Here is a 20878-nt window from a genome sequence, read left to right as displayed (position 1 = left end):
ATGAATTGCGTATCTAGGTTACCTTTCTTAGTACTTAGCTGCACACAGGGATACTTTTTCTATAAAACCCTATTTCCTAGAAAATAATTTAGAACGGACAACTTGACAACTTTAAGAAAATCGTAATTCAGAGTTAAATAATGTATATACTAAAGAAAAGCCTAATTATCCAGGGGCCTTGCTTTTATATAACGTAAGTGCAATTTCTAGTCCAAAGCCTTGCCTCTATGAAGCAACCCTACTTCTGTTGGTTTGGTAGGCCTGCAACAAAGCAGATTTTCTTCTTTAACAGTAAGTATTGTATTCTATTTCGAAAAGTAGGATTTCCTCTTAACCATATGCTACTATGAATGATATGATGCTGATAATTTGCAGAAACATTTCTATTCTTAGGATTTATTAGGGTCAGAGAAATCTGAGAAATCTATGTAGAAGGCACTGTTCTAGATGCTATGGGTGACAGAAAAAAATAGGTTTCATATATGCTCCTAAAGCGCTAACAGACCATTGTGTAAAGCTAGGCCACACGAAGAGATAAGTAATGCAAGACAGCTTTTGACAAGTCCAAAATAAGCTGTACAGCTAGCAAGGAGTTCAGAAACCACTTCTGGCAGATGAGATGAGGGTGGCAAAGACACTAGGAAAGAGGCTGTAACATGTTTCAGTGCCTTGAAGGCCATGTTATGTTTTTCAAAGGTCTGAGCAAGGGAAAAGTGCAAGGCTTTCCCAAAGGAGCACGAAAAGCGAACTCACAGCCTGAGGTCACAGGCTGGGTAAAGACAGACGAGCAGAGGGTTTTACTGAGCACGTGAGAGAGATAATGAGAGGTATGTTGTAAGGTGGTGTTTAAGATGGCTTGAAAGATGGCTGGAACCATAATGCAAAAATCACAGTCAGGGATCAAGAACTTTGCCTAAGGTAGGGCCTTTTCCTTGGGAAAGGAAAAGGATATGTGCAAGAGACAACATATGCAAGAAGTCAAAGATGCCAACGACTGTAAAGTTAGGAAGGGTAACTGTTAATGCAAATAAAGAAATACGGAGGAATAAGCTTTGAAAGAAAATTCTGGGTTTCATTTTAGATATACTCAGTCTTCGGTGGTGGAAAAACATGCTAATAAAACTATTGAGCTAGAACTTGGAAATGTTGGACAAGGACTTGAAGAGGTCAGAGGGTGGATTTAGACTGGGGAGTTGGAGACACAGGGATCAGAGTTGAAGCTTTGGAAGTGAATGAGATGCCTGGGGGAGAAAATCTGGACAAAAAGAAAAGAGGCCCAAGAATCTAACTTTGGAGAGATGCCAAGGGAAGAAAAGGTGTTAGTTATGGCAAAAAGATTAAGAAGGGTAAGAAAAGATTCATGGATTTAGTGATTACAAGTTTAATGAAGACCTCAAGTGTGCTAGTTCAGCAGAATAAAGACAAAAGAGAAACCACAAAGGTTTGAAGAGTGAATAGAGCAGAGTAATAGTGGGCATAGACTATAATGACAAATAATCTATAAAAAACAATTTACTAAGGTTCGCAAGACAGTGTTACTTCTTGCAGGAAGGAAGAACGCTGCCCTTACATAAACACCAATGTGGTTTGCATTTGGGATGATGTTCTTAATTTGTCTTTCTGCTTTTAGACTTTTGAAAAAAGTAATGGTGATTGGTTATATTTCATCAACTATTCTTTATTACCAGGTCACACCTGGGCAACATGTGTGATGCAGTTGGCCTTAAGAGAGGCTGTTTGTGGTAGGTAGTTCTATGCTATACAGCATTAAAGTGGAAGCACCTTAGAGATCATGGAATCCAGTTCTGTAATTTTACAGGTAAGAACACTGATCTGCTTAAGCCCTCAGAGCTAATAAGAACCCAGAAGTCTGGTTCAGTTAGTTTCATCAGTTAAAAAATGGTTGCCAAGTAAGGCCAATACTTTATGGCTACTTAGTTTCATAAGGGAATAAAGGACTTACGCAGAGTGGGAGTGAGGAAAGAAGTTGCTAGGGCATTCTCATGCTCTCTTACCTGATGTCTTTCTCCAAACTATGTTTTTCTATTTAGTTCTGATAGAGGTAAGGCCAAGGTAACGAGGGGAAAGGATATCTCTCATTTCTCTCCTTCAGTAAGGATCCGAAGGGTAAAGGTAGAAGTCTTAAATGCAGAAATAGCCTGCAAAAGCCAAGTAGGGTCTAATAGTGATAGTCCCAGTAGAAAAATCCCAGCTCACCAAACCTAAAATCTTAGTTTCATTTTGGATGTTCAGGTTTGTGGTCTAACTATAATTTAGACAACTGTAGACAGCATCTATAAAAGCAACAATGGACAAGGGATGTTCAGTTAGCACTCTGAGCCATGAACCTGAGAGAATCTTGACTCTAACAATGCTCTATAAAATACGAGGGCTGAAAAGGTCCTTTGTGATCATTAATGCATCCTCCTCAGTTTTCTTAGAAGGAAACTGGACAGTGAGGAAAAAGAAAAAGGAAATGTGAGTCCTTACTCTGTGCTAGGAGCTTTATGCATATTATCTTATTCAACCAACTTTAGGAAGTATGTATTATTACCTTCATTTTACAGATGGAGGAAACTCAGAAAGTTTAAGAAACTGGTCCCAAGTTGCATGGGTCATCAGTGGCTGGACAGGTTTGAATCTGGTCTGCTCAACTGTGGCTGCAACGTCTCTTCCCCGTGAGACAATCCGTGTACCACCTTCAGCACCGGTCTGTACAGCTCAGTGCTCAGGCACTGCTAGTTGTCATTCTACGAGTTAGGAGCAGAGCTGGGTTTAAAACCCAATCTCCTAGTCCCAGGCTAGTTTTGCTAAATAACTGCCAACATTTTATAGAGAAGGAAAGCATAAAACCACAGTAGAGAGATTACTTGTATTATAGGCAGGTAAATAAAAAGATAGTAACAAAATAGTTCCAGCTGCTTAAGTTTTAGAAGAGATCCTATTTCAATCAATGGTTTACTTTAATGATGTTATTAATAGCAATTATTTATATGACTTTCTACAATTGAAACACAGATTGGTTGAGTATCTTTGTGTAGAAAATCTAGAGTTTATAAACTTAAAAACATAACTGTGTTATCTAAAAGTAATAATGCAGCTTTGTTTAAGAAATCAAGTTTTTGATAAAATTACTGTTTTCCAAAAATGAGGTTTAGTTATAGCCTCTGTTCTTCTGTTTGTATGGAGCCTTCAATGCTTCCTTTCCTAAAATTTGAATAAGGTAAAGAGAAAGATGTTTCCCTTCTCTACAGAAAAAGGACTATTACCCTACTTACCTTTTTTCTCCTTTTAATGTGAAAGTAGAATTCTGGAATTTAGAACTAAATTAAAGCTGAAGAATAATCATTACTTTTTTTGGTATAGATATTTGTTTTTATTTACTTTTGTCTGGAACAATAACAAGCAATTGGAAATTAGGCTAGGAAAGCCTTATTATGGGTAAAGAAAAAACAAAAATCTAAGCTCTCTGCTGCCCTCTACAAGGGATATTGTGAAATGCAATTGCCAACCTACTTTTTTCCACTTCATGTTTGTAAGGACCTTATATTGCTAGTAAAATTTTTATCTTTAGCCCTGTGTAGCTCTCATGTTTTATATTGCTAAATTAAACATATATTTTAAAATCGTACAAGTGTATAAAAAGATTCCACAGTTCATAAGAAATATTTTAAGGACTTTTTCTAAATATAAAAAAACTATGTTCCACTTTAAAACTCTAGAGTTCAAGATTACAAATAACTACTATGTATCTCACTGAAAATAGGTTAGTTAAAAATAGAATTTCTAATCTTACTAAAAAAGGAAACACTGATTGAAATATTAACAAAATGAAACTTCTGAGGAATGAGAGTTCCAAAATATCTAGTAATGAGTTAAAAACAACACCAAAACAGGCAGTTACATTTGGATGAGTATGAAAGAAGTTAGTAATGAAGTTATATGTGGATCTGAGTTCTTAAAAGTCATTTGGATTAAAATTTGAGTATGTCCAAGCTTTACTAAGAATTTACTTTGGGAAAAGATCAACTCAGATCAGTTAATACTATTAGAAAGACTATAAAAAGAATAGCTGACAGGCTAAGAAGCTTGGTGTTATCAAAACCATGGTTCTTTTTGCAATGATAATACAAACAGCAAATAAAATTGGGTATTGGTGCTGTTAGTGGTGACTTTTTATTTCAAGTACATAGGGATCTTCCAGTATCATGTAAAGATCGCTTATACTTATATAACAAAATGTTGAGTGGGATTTTCTGCCTTTTTCCCCGGAAACTCAGCTAAGGTCAAAACCTGAAGACCAACAACACTGTCTCGCGCCCGGCCTCCTGTTTTCTCAGCCCATTTCTTACTCCAGTTGTTGCTGCAGCAAGCAGCTCTGCCTCCAACAGCTCCTGGCCTCAGCTGCGCCTCTCTGGCTTTCCACCCTGGGCTTCTCGGATGCTGAGTGTGGCATTTACACGTGTAGCCTGGAAGTGTGAGGGATTAACACCCCATGGGACAGCCATTGACTAATGGAGCACAGGAGCTAGTGGATAAAAGCCCCTCTTCAGACCCTTGAGAAGACAACTGTGTGGTGTATTTTACATGGCTCTTTAGAAGGTCCCATAATTAGACACCCCCTTGTTCCCTGGCACCACACCTGAAAACAGACTACCTGTCAATTATCTCGCGTCTCAGGCTCTGATTTCTGGAGGGAACACCGGCTAAGACACTGACACTGAGACTGGCCCTAGAGATTAGACACACCGGATGGGATTCTGGAACTGGTCACTCATTGATGAAATGGTGATAAGGACCAAGACATGAATTGGGTACAGATGGAGCAGTGAAGCAATGGCATATGTAGCAGTAGTGACAAATGAACAACACGGGGACAACAGTAATTGTAAGGATTGCAGAATTGGCTGGCTTTTGTTAATTGCTTTAAAAGCCTGAAAAAGCAGGTGGTAACCTGCAAGTTCTCACAGTCATTACAGAGGGAAAGGCCAAGTGGGAGCCCCTGAAATTTCACCCCCTACACCTGGGCCAAGGTAATAAACCGAAGCAATATTGCACACTGAGAGAAAAAGCAGAGATGGCCATCAGAATTACAGCAGGTAGGAGTGGGAGTCTCTACTGTATCTCCATTCAGTTGATCTGTGTGCTTTCTGCATTGAGATGGACTGTGATGGCTAACAGTGGACCACAGAAAACTGAAGTGGTAGCTTTAATCTCAGCTGTTGTGCAAGATGTAGAACCTTTACTGGGATAGATCAACACAGCTCTAGTATTTGGTACACGGCTATTAATCTAGCCTGTGTGTTCTTTTCAATAACCATTAGTAAGGAGCAAAAGTAGTTATCTTTTACATGGTGAAGACAGCACTCTAAATTTCATGTCCTGAGGCTGTTAACATTTTTGTTCTCTGTCACAGAGTCCACAAGGAGCTTGACATCCCATAGAGCATCATGTTGGTCTAGAATACTGATGACATCATACTAACAGGACGTGGTGAATGGGAAATGGCAAGTATTCTGGACAGTCTAGGAAGTCAAATGCATGCCAAGAAAATTCAAGGGCTGCCATATTAGAAAAATTTTAATAGGTCCAATGGCCTGAGGCTTTCTGGGATCTCCCCTCCTAGGTAAAGGTCAAATTGTTGCACCTTGCATCCCAAGCACTAAGAAAGAGGCATGGCACTAGGCTGGAGAGAGCAGATACTGCACTTGGAAATTCTGCTCTGGCCCATTAATGAGGTAATCTGAAACGCTCACAGTTTTGAGTAGGATCCAGAGCAAGAGAGGCCACTGTAGCAGGTCCAGGCTGGGTGTCAGGTGCCCTGCAGGCCATGTGAGCCAGTGTATCTGATCAAGTTTGAGATGTCTGTGGTAGACAAAGATGCAGTGTGACGTCTTTGGCAAGGCCAGGAAGAGAAATTCAATGCAGATTCCTAGGGTTCTGAAGCTAGGTATGCTTTCCATGGTAGGAAACCACTTGCTGTTTGAACAGCAGCTCCTGGTGTGCTAGCAGCCCTAGTAAAGACTGAGGACCTGCCCACGTTACATCATGTGACTAATGCAATTAGAGCTGCCCCAAATGAACAGGGCCAAGTATATCAACCGAGTCACAGGATTGGCCAGGTACCATGGAAATGGTCTATTTGGAATCAGGCCTGAACCAGTCCAAAGGGCATAAGTAAATTACTGAACAGATTGCCATGTTACCCGGTACATTACACTGAAATTTCCCCTTCAACTCCTCATCTGTTGGTGGGGGTGGGGTGGGCTTCTCAATAATCAACTGATAGAGGAGAAAAACTTGGCCCTAGTTCACGGGTGGATTAGCTTCATCTGTTGTTTTGATCACCATTACGGACCCATTTAGGGATAGTCCTGAAGGGGCATGGTAAAGGGAAATACCTCCAGTGGGTAGGGCTGTAAGCAGCACACGTGGCTGTTCACTTTATACAGAGGGAGAAAGGGCATGAAGTACTGATCCATACAGGCCCCTGAGAAGTGGTGAATGGTCTGGCTGATTGGTCATGGACTTGGAAGGAGCAAAATCGGAAAGATTGAGGCATAATATTTTGGAGAAGAGGCATGCAGATGGACCTTCGGAGTGTGCACAAAGTGGGAGAATCCCTGTCTCATGTTAATGCTTATCAAGAGTACAGAGGTGCTAGTATCCTGGAGGCATTAGGTAAACAGGATGATTTAACTTGTGCATATCAGCAGGTCTCTCCCCGGGACTATCCCAGCAAAATAAGAAAAGGCCTGAGAAATAAAGCTGTTGGTCTTTGGGGGCCTGCACTTTTCATGGAAAGAGATTATTCTCTCTTCTCCTCAAGCCCTCCTTCCTTTAGGGACTCTCAAGAGCAGAGAGGGCCAATATGGCACTGACTCCACATGAGTTTCTGGTTCTACCAGTATGAGGAACAGAGAAGAGATTGGGGAGAGGGTCTTGCTGGCATGGTTGCATCAGGGTAGGCAGACCCTACCCTGGGATGGTAGCACGCACTGGAAGGGCTGTTGGTATGCTGCTTGCTAAGGTCATCAAAAGGATGTGGCTAAATCTTGCAAGAGACTACCAATACCTAGGGGAGTTTCACAGAATGGATTCCTCATTAGCCATCACTCATTCTCACTGATCCCATAGAGGGAAATTCAGAACAGAAGTTACAGCTAACAATGAAAAGGATTGTAATCTCATCCAGTAAGGTAAAGAGACTATCTTATTTCCAGTCCTTTCTCCCTGCCTAACATCCTGGAGGAGACTGGGTCTTAAGGAGGTGAGGAAAGGTATTCAAAGAGTAGAATACATGTCTCCCCCACAAATTACTAGAGTTGCAGACAGCTATAATCTATGCCCCCAATAGGATGTAAGCTTCATGAGGGCAAAGACTTTGTTTTGCTCTCTGTGTCTGGCACATAGTAGGGGCTCCAAAATATATTGATAGAAATGAATGAGTGAATGAATGAATGAAGACCGAATATGCTGGGGAGTGGAGAAGAGCTACGAATCAAGTTTGAGATTAAAATTTTATCTTTAAGTACAGATAACAGAGGCTTAGAATGGCTATATAAGTTATACAGTCAAACAACTAGTAACACACAACTGATAAGTCCAAAAGTTAAGAGTTCATAACTTCTAAACAAGCTTCACTGGCCGTAGCATAATTTCATTTGATTTATGGCTTATTTTATATTAGTTAGTAAAGCAAATAGAAGGAGATGTTAAAAGAAATATAATTAATATCCCCAGAAAACTAATAGAGGAAAATATATTAATGAAAAAAAAAGACTATTATGAGAAAACAAAACAAAGAACTAGAGATTGTGGAAATTAAAAAGAAATTGTCAAAATAAAAATGTCAATAATTAGGCTAAATAGCAGAACAGACACTAATGAGAAATTAGCAAATTAAGGAATTCTCCCAGAAAATAGCATAAAAGACTAAGAGATGGAAGAATTAAAAAAAAAAAAAAGAAAAAAATGGAAGAATAAAAGAGAGTAATAAACATATAAAGTAATTCCAGATGTTCCAGATATTCCAAAATCTTCTGAATAGGAGTTTTAGAAGCAGAGACCAGAGAATAAAAGGATGAAAATAAACTAAAAAACAAGAAAATTTCACAATGCTGAATTAAATATGAATCTTTAGATTAGGTAGGTTGGTAGGTTGTGTGTTTCTAGAAATTTGTCCACTTCATCTAGGTTATCCATTCTATTAGTGTACAATTGTTCATAGTACTCTTGTAATCCTTTTTAGTCCTGTAAATTGGTAGTAATATCTCCACTTTCACTTCTAGATTTTAGTAATTTGAGTCTTCTCTTTTTTTTTCCTTAGTCAATTTACCTAAAGGTTTGTCAATTTTGATCTTTTCGAAGAAGCACATTTTAGTTTCATTGATTTTTCTCAATTTCTCTCTTGACTGTTCTATTCCCTATTTTAAGTCTACTCTAATCTTTACTATTTCCTTCCTTCTGCTAGCTTTGAGTTTAGCTTGTTTGTCTTTTTCTGGTTCCTTAAAGTGTGAGGTTAGGTTGTTGATTTGAGATCTTTCTTCCTTTTTAATGTGAGCATTCATAGCTATATGTTTCTCTCTTAGCACTGCTTTTGCTACATCCCATTAGTTTTGGTATATTTTGCTTTCACTTTCATTTGCCTCAAGGTCTTTTCTAATTTCCCTTGTGATTTCATCTCTGACCCATCAGCTGTTTACTAGTATGTTGTTTACTTTTTACATACTTGTGATTTTTCCAGTTTTCCTTCTGTTACTGATTTCTAGTTTCATTCCACTGTGATTGGAATAGTACTTTGTATAATTCTATCTTTTCAAATTTATTAAGACTTGTTTTGTGGCCTAAAATATGGTCTATCCTGGAGAATGCTCTATGTGCACCTGAGAAAAATATATATTCCACTGTTTTGAGGTAAGATGTTCTGTATTTGTCTGTTAAGTCCAATTGGTTTATGGTGGTGTTCAAGTTCTCTATTTCCTTATTAATTTTCTGCCTGGTCGTCTATCACAACAATTGGAAAAAGGTTTTAAATATTAATAAAATCCAGGGCTAACAAGAGTGTAGGGATATGTTTATTATCATAGACTGATGGAGAAGTGAAAATCTATCAAACTTTTCTGGAAGGCAAATGAACAGTATTATCAAAACTGAAATTTGCAACCCAGCAATTCCACTTCTGGGTAACTGTATTATAGACATAAGCATCGTCCCTCCTTTGTGCACAAGGAAGAGGTACATTAAGCATTATTTTTAATGTGGAAAAAAAAGAAAAATATACTAAAGGGCCATTCTTAAAGGACTCGTTAAGTAGATTATGGTACTTTAATACTATGGAATACTATTAAAAAAAAAAAAAGCACGAGGTAGCCCTATATGTATTGATAAGATATAAATAGCAAAAGCAAGCTATAGCATAAGTACAGGATAATCATATACATGTCACCATTATACACACTGTGTGAAAGTAGGTAAATAAACAGAAAAGGACCTGGAACACATAAAATAATAACTGGTTACTTCAGAGGACGGAGGTGATCAGAGGGGACTTGAAAAAGTTGTTTTACTTTTGTACAAGGACAATGCATTTGTGTGTTACTTTTACAATTAAAAAGCACAAAAAAGTATTTAGATGCACACAGCAGTCTAGGAATGATTCATAGCTATCTAGGAATGATTAAGTTTAAGGATAAATAGCTCTGGATTAATGGCTTTTTAGAGCATTATCAGGAATAATTATTTTATATTTAATTTTCATATTTTAAGTTAAGAGGAACCATTTTGTTATACCTTTGGTTCCTCTTAACCTTTATCACCTGTACCAGCAGTTGGCTTTATTTTCTGGACTTCTGTCACAGAGAAACAATGTTTTATTATTTTACAGGGCAACAGTAGAGATCACAAGTTATATCAAAATGCAAAGTGAAGGGCGGTAAGGTAGCCTTATTCATAAGTTAAGCCACCAGCTTTTGTGTGCCAGCTAGCTTCAAACTTTTCAAATCTGTGCCCCAGGAAAATAACCAATTACCTGTCATAGTTATTAAGGAATAAAGTACATAATTTAGTATTATGTTTAATCTAAAATTGCAGAGTACAGCAATACTCAAAATATAACACTTCAATAGGCTATTTAACTTTTAAGAAAATGAGATCCCCAAATCTGAACATTCAGAAAAAGAACAAACCATTCATATATTTTAAAAGATTTCTTCTGAAGTGTTTTGGTTTGTTTTTTGATCATTGACTATCAGAGTTAAAGAACTTCAGTCATAAAAATATGACTCAGTATTACTCATCAATGGAACAGGATAGAAAGCCCAGAGATAAACCCATGCACATATGGTCACCTTATCTTTGATAAAGGAGGCAAGAATATACAGTGGAGAAAAGACAGCCTCTTCAATAAGTGGTGCTGGGAAAACTGGACAGGTACATGTAAAAGTAAGAAATTAGAACACTCCCTAACACCATACACAAAAATAAACTCAAAATGGATTAAAGACCTAAATGTAAGGCCAGACACTATAAAACTCTTAGAGGAAAACATAGGCAGAACACTCTATGACATAAATCACAGCAAGATCCTTTTTGACCCACCTCCTAGAGAAATGGAAATAAAAACAAAAATAAACAAATGGGACCTAATGAAACTTAAAAGCTTTTGCACAGCAAAGGAAAACATAAACAAGACCAAAAGACAGCCCTCAGAATGGGAGAAAATATTTGCAAATGAAGCAACTGACAAAGGATTAATCTCCAAGATTTACAAGCAGCTCATGCAGCTCAATAACAAAAAAACAAACAACCCAATCCAAAAATGGGCAGAAGACCTAAATAGACATTTCTCCAAAGAAGATATACAGATTGCCAACAGACACATGAAAGAATGCTCAACATCATTAATCATTAGAGAAATGCAAATCAAAACTACAATGAGATATCATCTCACACCGATCAGAATGGCCATCATCATAAAATCTAGAAACAATAAATGCTGGAGAGGGTGTGGAGAAAAGGGAACACTCTTGCACTGTTGGTGGGAATGTAAACTGATACAGCCACTATGGAGAACAGTATGGAGGTTCCTTAAAAAACTAAAAATAGAACTACCATATGACCCAGCAATCCCACTACTGGGCATATACCCTGAGAAAACCATAATTCAAAAAGAGTCATGTACCAAAATGTTCATAGCAGCTCTATTTACAATAGCCAGGACATGGAAGCAACCTAAGTGTCCATCATCGGATGAATGGATAAAGAAGATGCGGCACATATATACAATGGAATATTACTCAACCATAAAAAGAAACGAAATGGGGTTATTTGTAGTGAGGTGGATGGAGTTAGAGTCTGTCATACAGAGTGAAGTAAGTCAGAAAGAGAAAAACAAATACAGTATGCTAACACATATATATGGAATCTGAGGAAAAAAAAAAAAAAAGGCCATGAAGAACCTAGTGGCAAGACGGGAATAAAGACACAGACCTACTAGAGAATGGACTTGAGGATATGGGGAAGGGGAAGGGTAAGATGTGACAGGGTGAGAGAGTGGCATGGACATATATACACTACCAAATGTAAAACAGATAGCTAGTGGGAAGCAGCCACATAGCACAGGGAGATCAGCTCGGTGCTTTGTGACCACCTAGAGGGGTGGGATAGGGAGGTTGGGAGGGAGGGAGACGCAAGAGGGAAGAGATATGGGAACATATGTATATGTATAACTGATTTACTTTGTTATAAAGCAGAAACTAACACACCATTGTAAAGCAATTATACTCCAATAAAGACGTTAAAAAAAATATGACTTAGTATTACTCATTCCAGTATTATTTCACATTAATAAAGTAAACAAAGTAAACAGTCACTTTTGACTCTTCCTTATCAGAAGAAAAAGGCAAGGTTATGGCTGCTAAGAAACAGAGCTGAGAAACACCTTTGGAAAACAAATACTGTGTTCTTTTTAAAATGAATAAACTTATACATACCACAGTAGTAAGACAACCTGATAAAAGATAGTGCTGAAATTTTACTTAGAGACAAATTTGATAAGCAATCACAGCTTCATAGCCAATGATGCATCATATGATAATTCAATTAACATTAATATTAAATTCTTCATATAAGATATCCTAAGTCAAAATACATAACACAATGCTCATGTTACATCCTTACCCAAATCCAAGGTCTTATTTATTTGACCAATATTACTTCATCTGTTCACTCATCAAACAGATGGCTATGAAATATAGAGGGAAATAAAGTGAATGATTTTCAGCAACAGGCATTAAATGATCATACGAACTGATTACATTTAGCTTATTACATACTAACTACTGTACTTAGATGAAAGCTCACGCAAAAAACAGGGGTTGGGGAGCTGACAGAGTATCTATTTTGGGGGGAAGGGTAAGTTTAAGAATGCCATACTCTTAACTCAGTGGTTTTCAACCCTGGCTATAAGTAACAATCACCTGGACATCTTAAAAACAAACAAACAAAAAAACAAAAAAATTCCCTCCTCCCCAGATGTTCCTAGGTCCCAATGTCACCCACCCTCATTCCTTACCCCATCACCCCACGTTCACATAGTCTGGGATAAGGCCCAGCAGCACATTTCTTCCCCTAAAAGCTCCCAGGTGACTCTGACCTGCTGCCAGGGTTGAGCACCTCTGTTTTAGCCAGTCATTATTTTCAAGGTATAAATACAGCTTAATGCTACTGTGAACTTCACTGCTAACTTCTTTCCTCCTCATGGAATCCTAACTTGCTCCTTCCCCATTCAATTCTCCCTACCAAGGGGCATATAGGAGAAGTAGCCATCCTAGGCGGGTGGGGGCATGAAATACACGAAGAGGGGTAAGACTCTGGGAAGGGCTCCTGGAGATAATGCCTGAATAGCGGATAAAGAGGCATGAGCCAGGTAAAGAAAGGGAATGAGGATGTGCAAAAGAAAGGGAACAGGAAGTATGATACGAGAAATTCTGGAGCGATGGAATAGGGAAGCTCATCATAAAGGGGTTTATATGTTAAGTAAAAGATTTGATTTTTATCTTTAAAGCAATAAACAGCTTCTGAAAGAACTCAAGCAAGGTACTAAAAAGACCAAGTCGTGGAGAAAGATCAATATGGCATCATAAAGAGGCTACAGGCAGGGAGGCCAGTTACAAACCCCTAGAAGCAATTGGATAAAAAGTTCTGAACATCAGGACTGTCATCTGGCTTAAGGATTCAGACTAGGAGTCATCAGTTTAAGACAGCAGCATCTATTGAGTGAATGAGTTCTCCAAGAAGGATTAACTAAGAAGAAAAGATTGATAAAGATGGAACCTTAGGAATTCTGTTTTCATTTCCACAGCCATTACTCCAATTCAAGGCCTCTAGATTATACCAGACCATTACTAACCTATACCAGACCATTACTAACCTATACTTTCTACACAGATGGAAAGACTATACTTCAGAAAATCATTTCAAGAATCCAGAATGTTGTTTCTGTTGATTTTCATGGGAGATCAATAAATTCTTCAGTCTATCATTTATAGCCTTCAACTAAGTGGCCAATTAACCTTCTGTACTTCATTTCTTAGTTCTTCATATATTTCTTTGACTCTTTCCAAATCATTTGTTTATCATTATATTAACATAACTGATTTTAATTCTTGGTATTTGTAGATGCCCCTTCTCTAGCTGGGTTGGTCTTCCCAAGTTCATGTTTGCTTTCATAAAAACCCAACTCCAAACCAAGACCTCCAAAATATCTTCTATTACTCTCATTCCTCCTTCTAATACCAACTGGTACTTCTGCACAGTCTATTGTAATCTCTGCAGGTATGATTTTGTCAGAGGTTCTTGTTTCCTGTTTGTATATAGTCTTATCTCTAAGGTCCAGTATGGTGCTTGAAACATTGTGGGTGCTCCATGAATGTCTGTGGAAATAAAAAAAAAAAAAAAAAAAAAAGAGGGCTTCCCTGGTGGTGCAGTGGTTAAGAATCCGCCTGCCAATGCAGGGGACACGGGTTCGAGCCCTGGTCTGGGAAGATCCCACAGGCCGCGGAGCAACTAAGCCCGTGTGCCACAACTACTGAGCCTGCACTCTAGAGCCCGTGAGCCACAACTACTGAGCCTGCGTGCCGCACCTACTGAAGCCCACGTGCCTAAAGCCTGCGCTCCACAACAAGAGAAGACACCGCAATAAGAAGCCCGCGTACCGCAATGAAGAGTAACCCCCGCTCACCGCAACTAGAGAAAGCCCGCGCACAGCAACGAAGACCCAGTGCAGCCAAAAATAAATAAATAAAAATACAACTCTGTAAGGGTAGATGTTAACTCTGTAGGGACTGATAGCAATGTAAATATATTTGGTAGGCAGACATGTAGATGAGGCTATTAATCTATTTTGTATCAAATTTAGTGATTGTACTCCACCATTCCTTCTTTCAGTGATTAGAATACTTCAGTGTTTCCTATAGTCCTTTGACCAGCTTTACCATTCTGTTGGCTTACTCATTAATACATTAATACACTAATCTTTGACAGGTCTTCACTCTTTAAAGAAAAAGAAAAGGCAGATAGAGTGACTATCATAGCAAAACAGAAAACCCAATACATACCAAAAATGAGAGTGCTTCCCCCCACACCTTTTGTTGGTCAGATGGAGACAAACTGAACAGCTACGAGACCCACATGGTTTCAGCATTTGTGCACAGAGAAGCAAAGGGAAGGCAACTGGGCTTGTCTGATGGCCCCGAGAATAGGGGAACCCCCACAATGGTGCACTGGGAACAGTGGTCTAAACTGGAAGGATTCCAAGGATCAAAGCCTTACACCAAGGGCAAGAGCACTTCCAAGTAACAAGGTTTATTGGTGCTGGAGCAGTCCGGGCCACAGAAACTCTTGAAACTAACACTGCACTGAGAAAAACTTCTAGGAGTAGGATCCAAATGGAGCAGAACAGGGTAACAGAAGCAAAGACAAGAAACAGTCCAGATAAAAGAGAAAGGGAGCAGAAACGAAAGATTTCAGAAAACATGAGGCCATACTTTTTTTTTTTTAATAGATCTTTATGGGAGTATAGTTGCTTCACAATACTGTTAGTTTCTGTTGCACAACAAAGCAAATCAGCCATATGCATACACATGTCCCCATATCCCCTCCCTCTTGAGCCTCCCTCCCATCCTCCCTATCCCACCCCTCTAGGTCATGCAAAGCACCGAGCCGATATCCCTGTGCTAATGCTGCTGCTTCCCACCAGCCAACTATTTTACATTCGGTAGTGTATATATGTCCATGCTACTCTCACTTCACCCCAGCTTCGCCCTCCCAACCCCATGTCCTCAAGTCCATTCTCCATGTCTACCTCTTTATTCCTGCCCTGCAACTAGGTTCATCAGTACCATTTTTTTTTTTAGATTCCATATATATGCGTTAGCATACGGTATTTGTTTTTCTCTTTCTGACTTACTTCACTCTGTATGACAGACTCTAGTCCACCCACCTCACTACAAATAACTCAATTTTGTTTCTTTTTATGGCTGAGTAATATTCCATTGTATATACGTGCCACATCTTCTTTATCCATTTATCTGTCGATGGACATTTAAGTTGGTTCCATGTCCTGGCTATTGTAAATAGTGCTGCAGTGAACATTGTGGTACATGACTCTTTTGGAATTATGGTTTTCTCAGGGTATATGGGTAGTGGGATTGCTGGTCATACTGTAGTTCTATTTTTAGTTTTCTAAAGACAAAGGAGGCAGGAACATACAATGGAGAAAAGACAGCCTCTTCAATAAGTGGTGCTGGGAAAACTGGACAGCTACATGTAAGAGAATGAAATTAGAACACTACCTAACACCATATACAAAAATAAACTCCAAATGGATTAAAGACTTAAATGTAAGACCGGAAACTGTAAAACTCTTATTAGAGGAAAAACACTCTTTGACATAAACCACAGCAAGATCTTTTTTGACCCACCTCCTAGAGTAACAGAAATAAAAAGAAAAACAAACAAATGGGACTTAATTAAACTTAAAAACTTTTGCACAGCAAAGGAAACCATAAACAAGACAAAGAGGCCATACTTTTAAAAATCACTTTGTGAAAACAACAGAAGAGGGGCTCTAGAGTCATGAAGCTGAAAACAGGCTACCATGGCCCACTCCTCTCACCTAAAAATACAGGAAAGGACAACTTAATGTACTTCAGAAAAGAATCATGAAACCCATTTAAAACTACTATAAGAAAACAAAATGTGGAGTAGAATAATGTCTTTTTAGCCTAAAATAAATGAAGAAAATTATAGAAGCTATGAAAGAACATAAAGTTCAGAAATTAGGTAAGTGGAAAAAGGAGGATTTGAAATGAGGTGATAGAAGGAAAGAATTAAAAATAAAATTATTTCAGAATGAAAAAAACCAATGACTAATGCATTAAGAGAAAAAGAAGGTAAAAAAGGAAAATGAATTTAAAAATAAAAAAGACAAAAAAATGTTTTGAAAGAAAGTGATAAAAAGATACAAAAAGAAGACCCAACCTAAGTATAAAGGGCAGGGAGGGGAGGCAAAAACAATAGAATAGAAAAAATACCAAAAACTATAATTCAAGAAAAAATGCTCCTAAAATAAGAGATGACTTGAAACTATACAATTATAACTTTTCAACAGTGGCACTTTATACCAGAAAACACTGGAGTAAAATATTTAATATATTCAAGGAAAGAAAATATGAGCCATAGATTTCATATTCATCCAAACTAACCTTCAAGTATAAAGGCTGCAAACAAACTGATATGAACATTCAATAACTCAGGGAATACTGCTCCCATGAACACTTCCTCTGAATTTACTCAACTCTAGAGCAGGGGTCAGCAAACTTTTTCTGTAAAAAAAAAAAAACAGTAAATATTTTAGCCTTTGCAGGTCACATGGTCTCTGTCACAACTACTGAACTTCTGCCACTGTAGTGTTTTAAAAAGCAGCCATAAACAATATGTAAATAAATGGGCAGGTCAGATATGGCTTGTGGGCCACAGTTTGCGGACCCCTGTGCTAAAGAATGAGCTTAAGAAAACCAAAAATCTAAAAAGGTATAGAGAGAAGGACTGGTGCTGATCATTAAATATATATTTAACTGTAGAACTAAGTCTAAATGGTGGTTATCAGGGTACACAGCATAGTTTATAATGGCTGAATGTGCTGACCCTGGAGATACAGCAAAACTATTTTTTTTAAAAATGGAGACTGATGAGTGTACATGAAAAGTAAAATAAGCACTTATTACTTTAAATATATTAACTTAGAATAAAGAGAGATTACTTCAGTCAGAGGAGAGGAGAGGAGGGAGAAGAGGTGCTAGTTAATTAAAACAATGCTCACAGGAATGAACAAATCTACAACAGACAAAAAGAGGGAAGTGAAGGCATCATAGAAAGATAACCAATAGAACAAATACATGAATCTTCCTAAATACTGAAAGATATAACAAAGCTAAAACATACAAGTAAAACAAAAAGGAGAGAATAAAACAGAACACATAAGGAAAGATAACATGCTACTGTTTATCCAAGAAAGTGGGATATACAAACATATGTAATTGCTTATAATTTTAAAAAGTGGAAGGATAAACCATGAAATTAATAAAAGGAAAAAAAAAAACATTTTGTATAGAAGAAAGAAGTAGGGTAGAAGAGCCAGGGATAGAAAGAAGAATCTTGTAGAACTGACTTTGAAATTCTACACAATTTTGTTACATGGTTATAAGAAAAATTAAATTTAAAAAGCAGTAATTCTTAAAAATTGCAAATAAAGTGAGTTGGCATAATTACACATAGAAAAGAACTAGTTCAATAATTTTAAAACATAAAATTTATATATCCTCACTATAACCTATATAACAAAAAATGTAAAACAAAATTTTTTCAGTAATTTTATCATTTATAGTAATGTGGTAGTAATTTGTAATAATGTAGATTTGTCTTTGAACCAAGGGTAAATCAAGTGAGTAATTATGTCAGTGTCCCACAGAAACCAGATTTTCGGTGCAGTTGAAGGAGATCTAGACAGTAAGATTAATGAGATTAAGTAAAAGATCCTTTAGCGTTGAATTTAAAATATCAGTATAAACTCATAATTTATTTTATCTTAAAAATTATATATATATTTTTAGCTCTGTCCATTAAAAAGGCCTAAAAACAATGATCAATTGGTAGCAACAAGTGTTCAAAATGCCCAGATTTTAGCCTCTAAAATCAGGGCTTTGAGAAATGACTGATTCCAGGTATGGAGCAGGAAAAAAAGAAATGTACAAGTGGGCTTGGAATAACCTGTCATCCAGGAAGAAAAGGAGGCCATTTAGCCTCTAGATATGAGGTGAGGGTCATGTCAAAAGGACACAGGGAATCAAAACGTCGTACACCTAAAATTTATACAATGTTATATGTCAATTATATCTTAATAAAGCTGGGGAAAAAGGACATAGGAGCCCTCCTGAGGCAGCACCCAGAGGCCAAAAATGGGAAAATTTGAGCATAGTAAGAGTAATAACTAAAATGGATCAAAACACAAAAAATGTGTTCATATCCATGAGTTCATAATAATATTAAAAAGAAAAATCATTAGTTACTTTTAGAGCATTTTAATGAATAAAACTCATTATTTTTGAAAACTGATAAAGGAAAGGAATCAAGCACTTGTCCTACCTTTATTATAAATCAGTACCTTTGAGTAACCAAGGCTGATGAGGGGAATTTTCTCTTTACAGAAGTATTCCAGTTAATAAACAAAGGACTGATAAAGGCACAATATAACCACTTTGCAACCTCCAATGAATAAATGGATCTAGGCAATGATAATTAATGTTGGGAACATCACAAAAAGACATTACATACCTTCTGAGGGAAGTACATAATAGCCCCAAACACTCTCTAGATCTAACTACCAATTTATCAGAAATACAGAGAAAAGAGGAACACAGGAAATGATACCATGGGGATGCAGTCACAACTCTTCAGGCTGTGGAAAGCTCCCCAGGAAAAAAGACATGGTTTCCTCAACAACAACAAAAATTTGCAGGAAAACAAAGAGCTAGAGAGGAAACCTATATATTAAAAGATACTTAAGAGATATAATCAATCTCACTGTCTGGACCTTAAATGAATTCCAATTCAAACAGACAAAATGAACAAAAACAAAACAAAACATGTTTAAGACAATCAAGGAAAGTGAGAACACTGACTCTGATGATACAGATGAAATGATACAATGTCTAGGATTTGCTTCAAAATAATCCAGGGGAGGGTAGGTGAGTGGAGAGATGATATGAGACTGATCTGATGGTATATTAATTATTGCTGAAGCTGGGGTGAAAAAAAGGAGGACTGTCTTTAAGTAGATCTGACCATGGATTTTATTGTGGCAAACTCTTATTTCTGCATATGATTTCATTTGAAGCATACCTAAAAATACTCAGGGTTGTCATTCACACCTTTTTCTTTCTTTGAAAACAAGATTTTTAAAATGTAACTAAAACTGTTTTGCAAAAAGCCTAACACTTAAAACACATAATTCTTCTATAAAGACATGTACACATACCCACAAAATCTGGATTGCCAGATTTGCTAAAATGTTGATGGGCAGACCTATAAAAATTTAATTTTTAGAAAATACCTTGTCTTTAAAAAGAAGCAGGGACTTCCCTGGTGGCGCAGTGGATAAGAATCTGCCTGCCAATGCAGGGGACCCGGGTTCAATCCCTGGTCTGGGAAGATCCCACATGCCATGGAGCAACTAAGCCTGTGCGCCACAACTACTGAGCCTGTGCTCTAGAGCCCACAAGCCACAACTACTGAGCCCGCATGCCATGACTACTGAAGCCTGTGCGCCTAGAACCTGTGCTGCGCAACAAGAGAAGCCACAACAAGGAGAAGCCCGTGCACCACAATGAGAGTAGCCCCCGCTCACCGCAACTACAGAAAGCCTGCATGCAGCAACGAAAACCCAACACAGCCAAAAATAAATAAAAAATTAAATCTTAAAAAAAAAATTTCCAACCCTTTAAAAAAGAAAATAAAAATAAAAAGCAGCAGCTGCCATCATTAAACGTGATGTGAAAGATTTTTTAAAAATCTTACTTTAAAAATGTATAACTTTTCCATAACAATCTTTTTAAAAAGGTTCCTTAAAACCAAGATGGTTCTGTAAAACTTGCCAACTGACAAAAATGAAATAAGTAATTTCAAAGATACCAGTTTTGGACTTAACTACAATTTTACAAAAGAGGATTTTTTTTGGGGGGAGGGCAGTTTTTTAAAATTATTACATTTTTCTTATTCTTTTAAAAAATTTTTATTTGAGTATAACTGATTTATAATACATTATTAAATATAATTATTTACATAATTAAATAATTAAAATAATTATTACAATTATTAAAAATAATTATTTTTAAGTTTGCACTGGGTTTTAGTTTATCATAGATCACACATTGGAAACCCCTGGGCTACATCTGGCTCATAGACAAGTTGTTTGGCTTGCATGGTTTTTTAGAAAAAATTTGATCCAACATTTAAAATTTAGGAGATTTCACACAAAACCCCAGATTTGGGGGCTAGAGCACAGGAGCAGCTACCTCTCTTGAGGAGAGGCATGGTGCCCTTCTGCTCACCACAGTCCCCCACCCTACTCCTTTCTCTGCATAGACTACAATGCCTGGTCTCCTTAGGCATGTGAGTTTGTGTTCACTATTAGTTTGAGGGAGGTTTTCTACTCATTCTTAACAAAGAAGTAGAACAGAAAAAAGGAGGATACCTGTAACAGCCAATATTATTCAGTTTTGCACTTAAAAAATGCAAAATGCAAAAACCCCAGCATTCA

General features: G+C 37.4%; 1 protein-coding gene across 2 annotated transcripts in view; it reads right to left on the bottom strand.

Annotated features, from left to right (window-relative positions):
* NET1 (neuroepithelial cell transforming 1) overlaps positions 1-20878 on the bottom strand; it is a 52790-nt gene that overhangs the window by 12970 nt on the left and 18942 nt on the right. The window contains exon 2 of one of the 2 annotated variants that reach the window (XM_082387152.1): positions 16767-16886. The exons of the other annotated variant lie outside the window; for it this stretch is intronic. Coding sequence (XP_082243278.1) covers positions 16767-16805 — 39 coding nt within the window. The 5' untranslated portion in view covers positions 16806-16886. The remainder of the gene's footprint in view (positions 1-16766; positions 16887-20878) is intronic. 2 annotated transcript variants of the gene reach the window in all.

Source organism: Balaenoptera borealis (assembly GCF_965194805.1).
Source record: "Balaenoptera borealis genome assembly, chromosome: 3".
NCBI classification, from domain to species: domain Eukaryota; kingdom Metazoa; phylum Chordata; class Mammalia; order Artiodactyla; family Balaenopteridae; genus Balaenoptera; species Balaenoptera borealis.
Note: the sequence above shows the minus strand (reverse complement) of the source record. Positions and strands in the feature narration are given on the sequence as shown.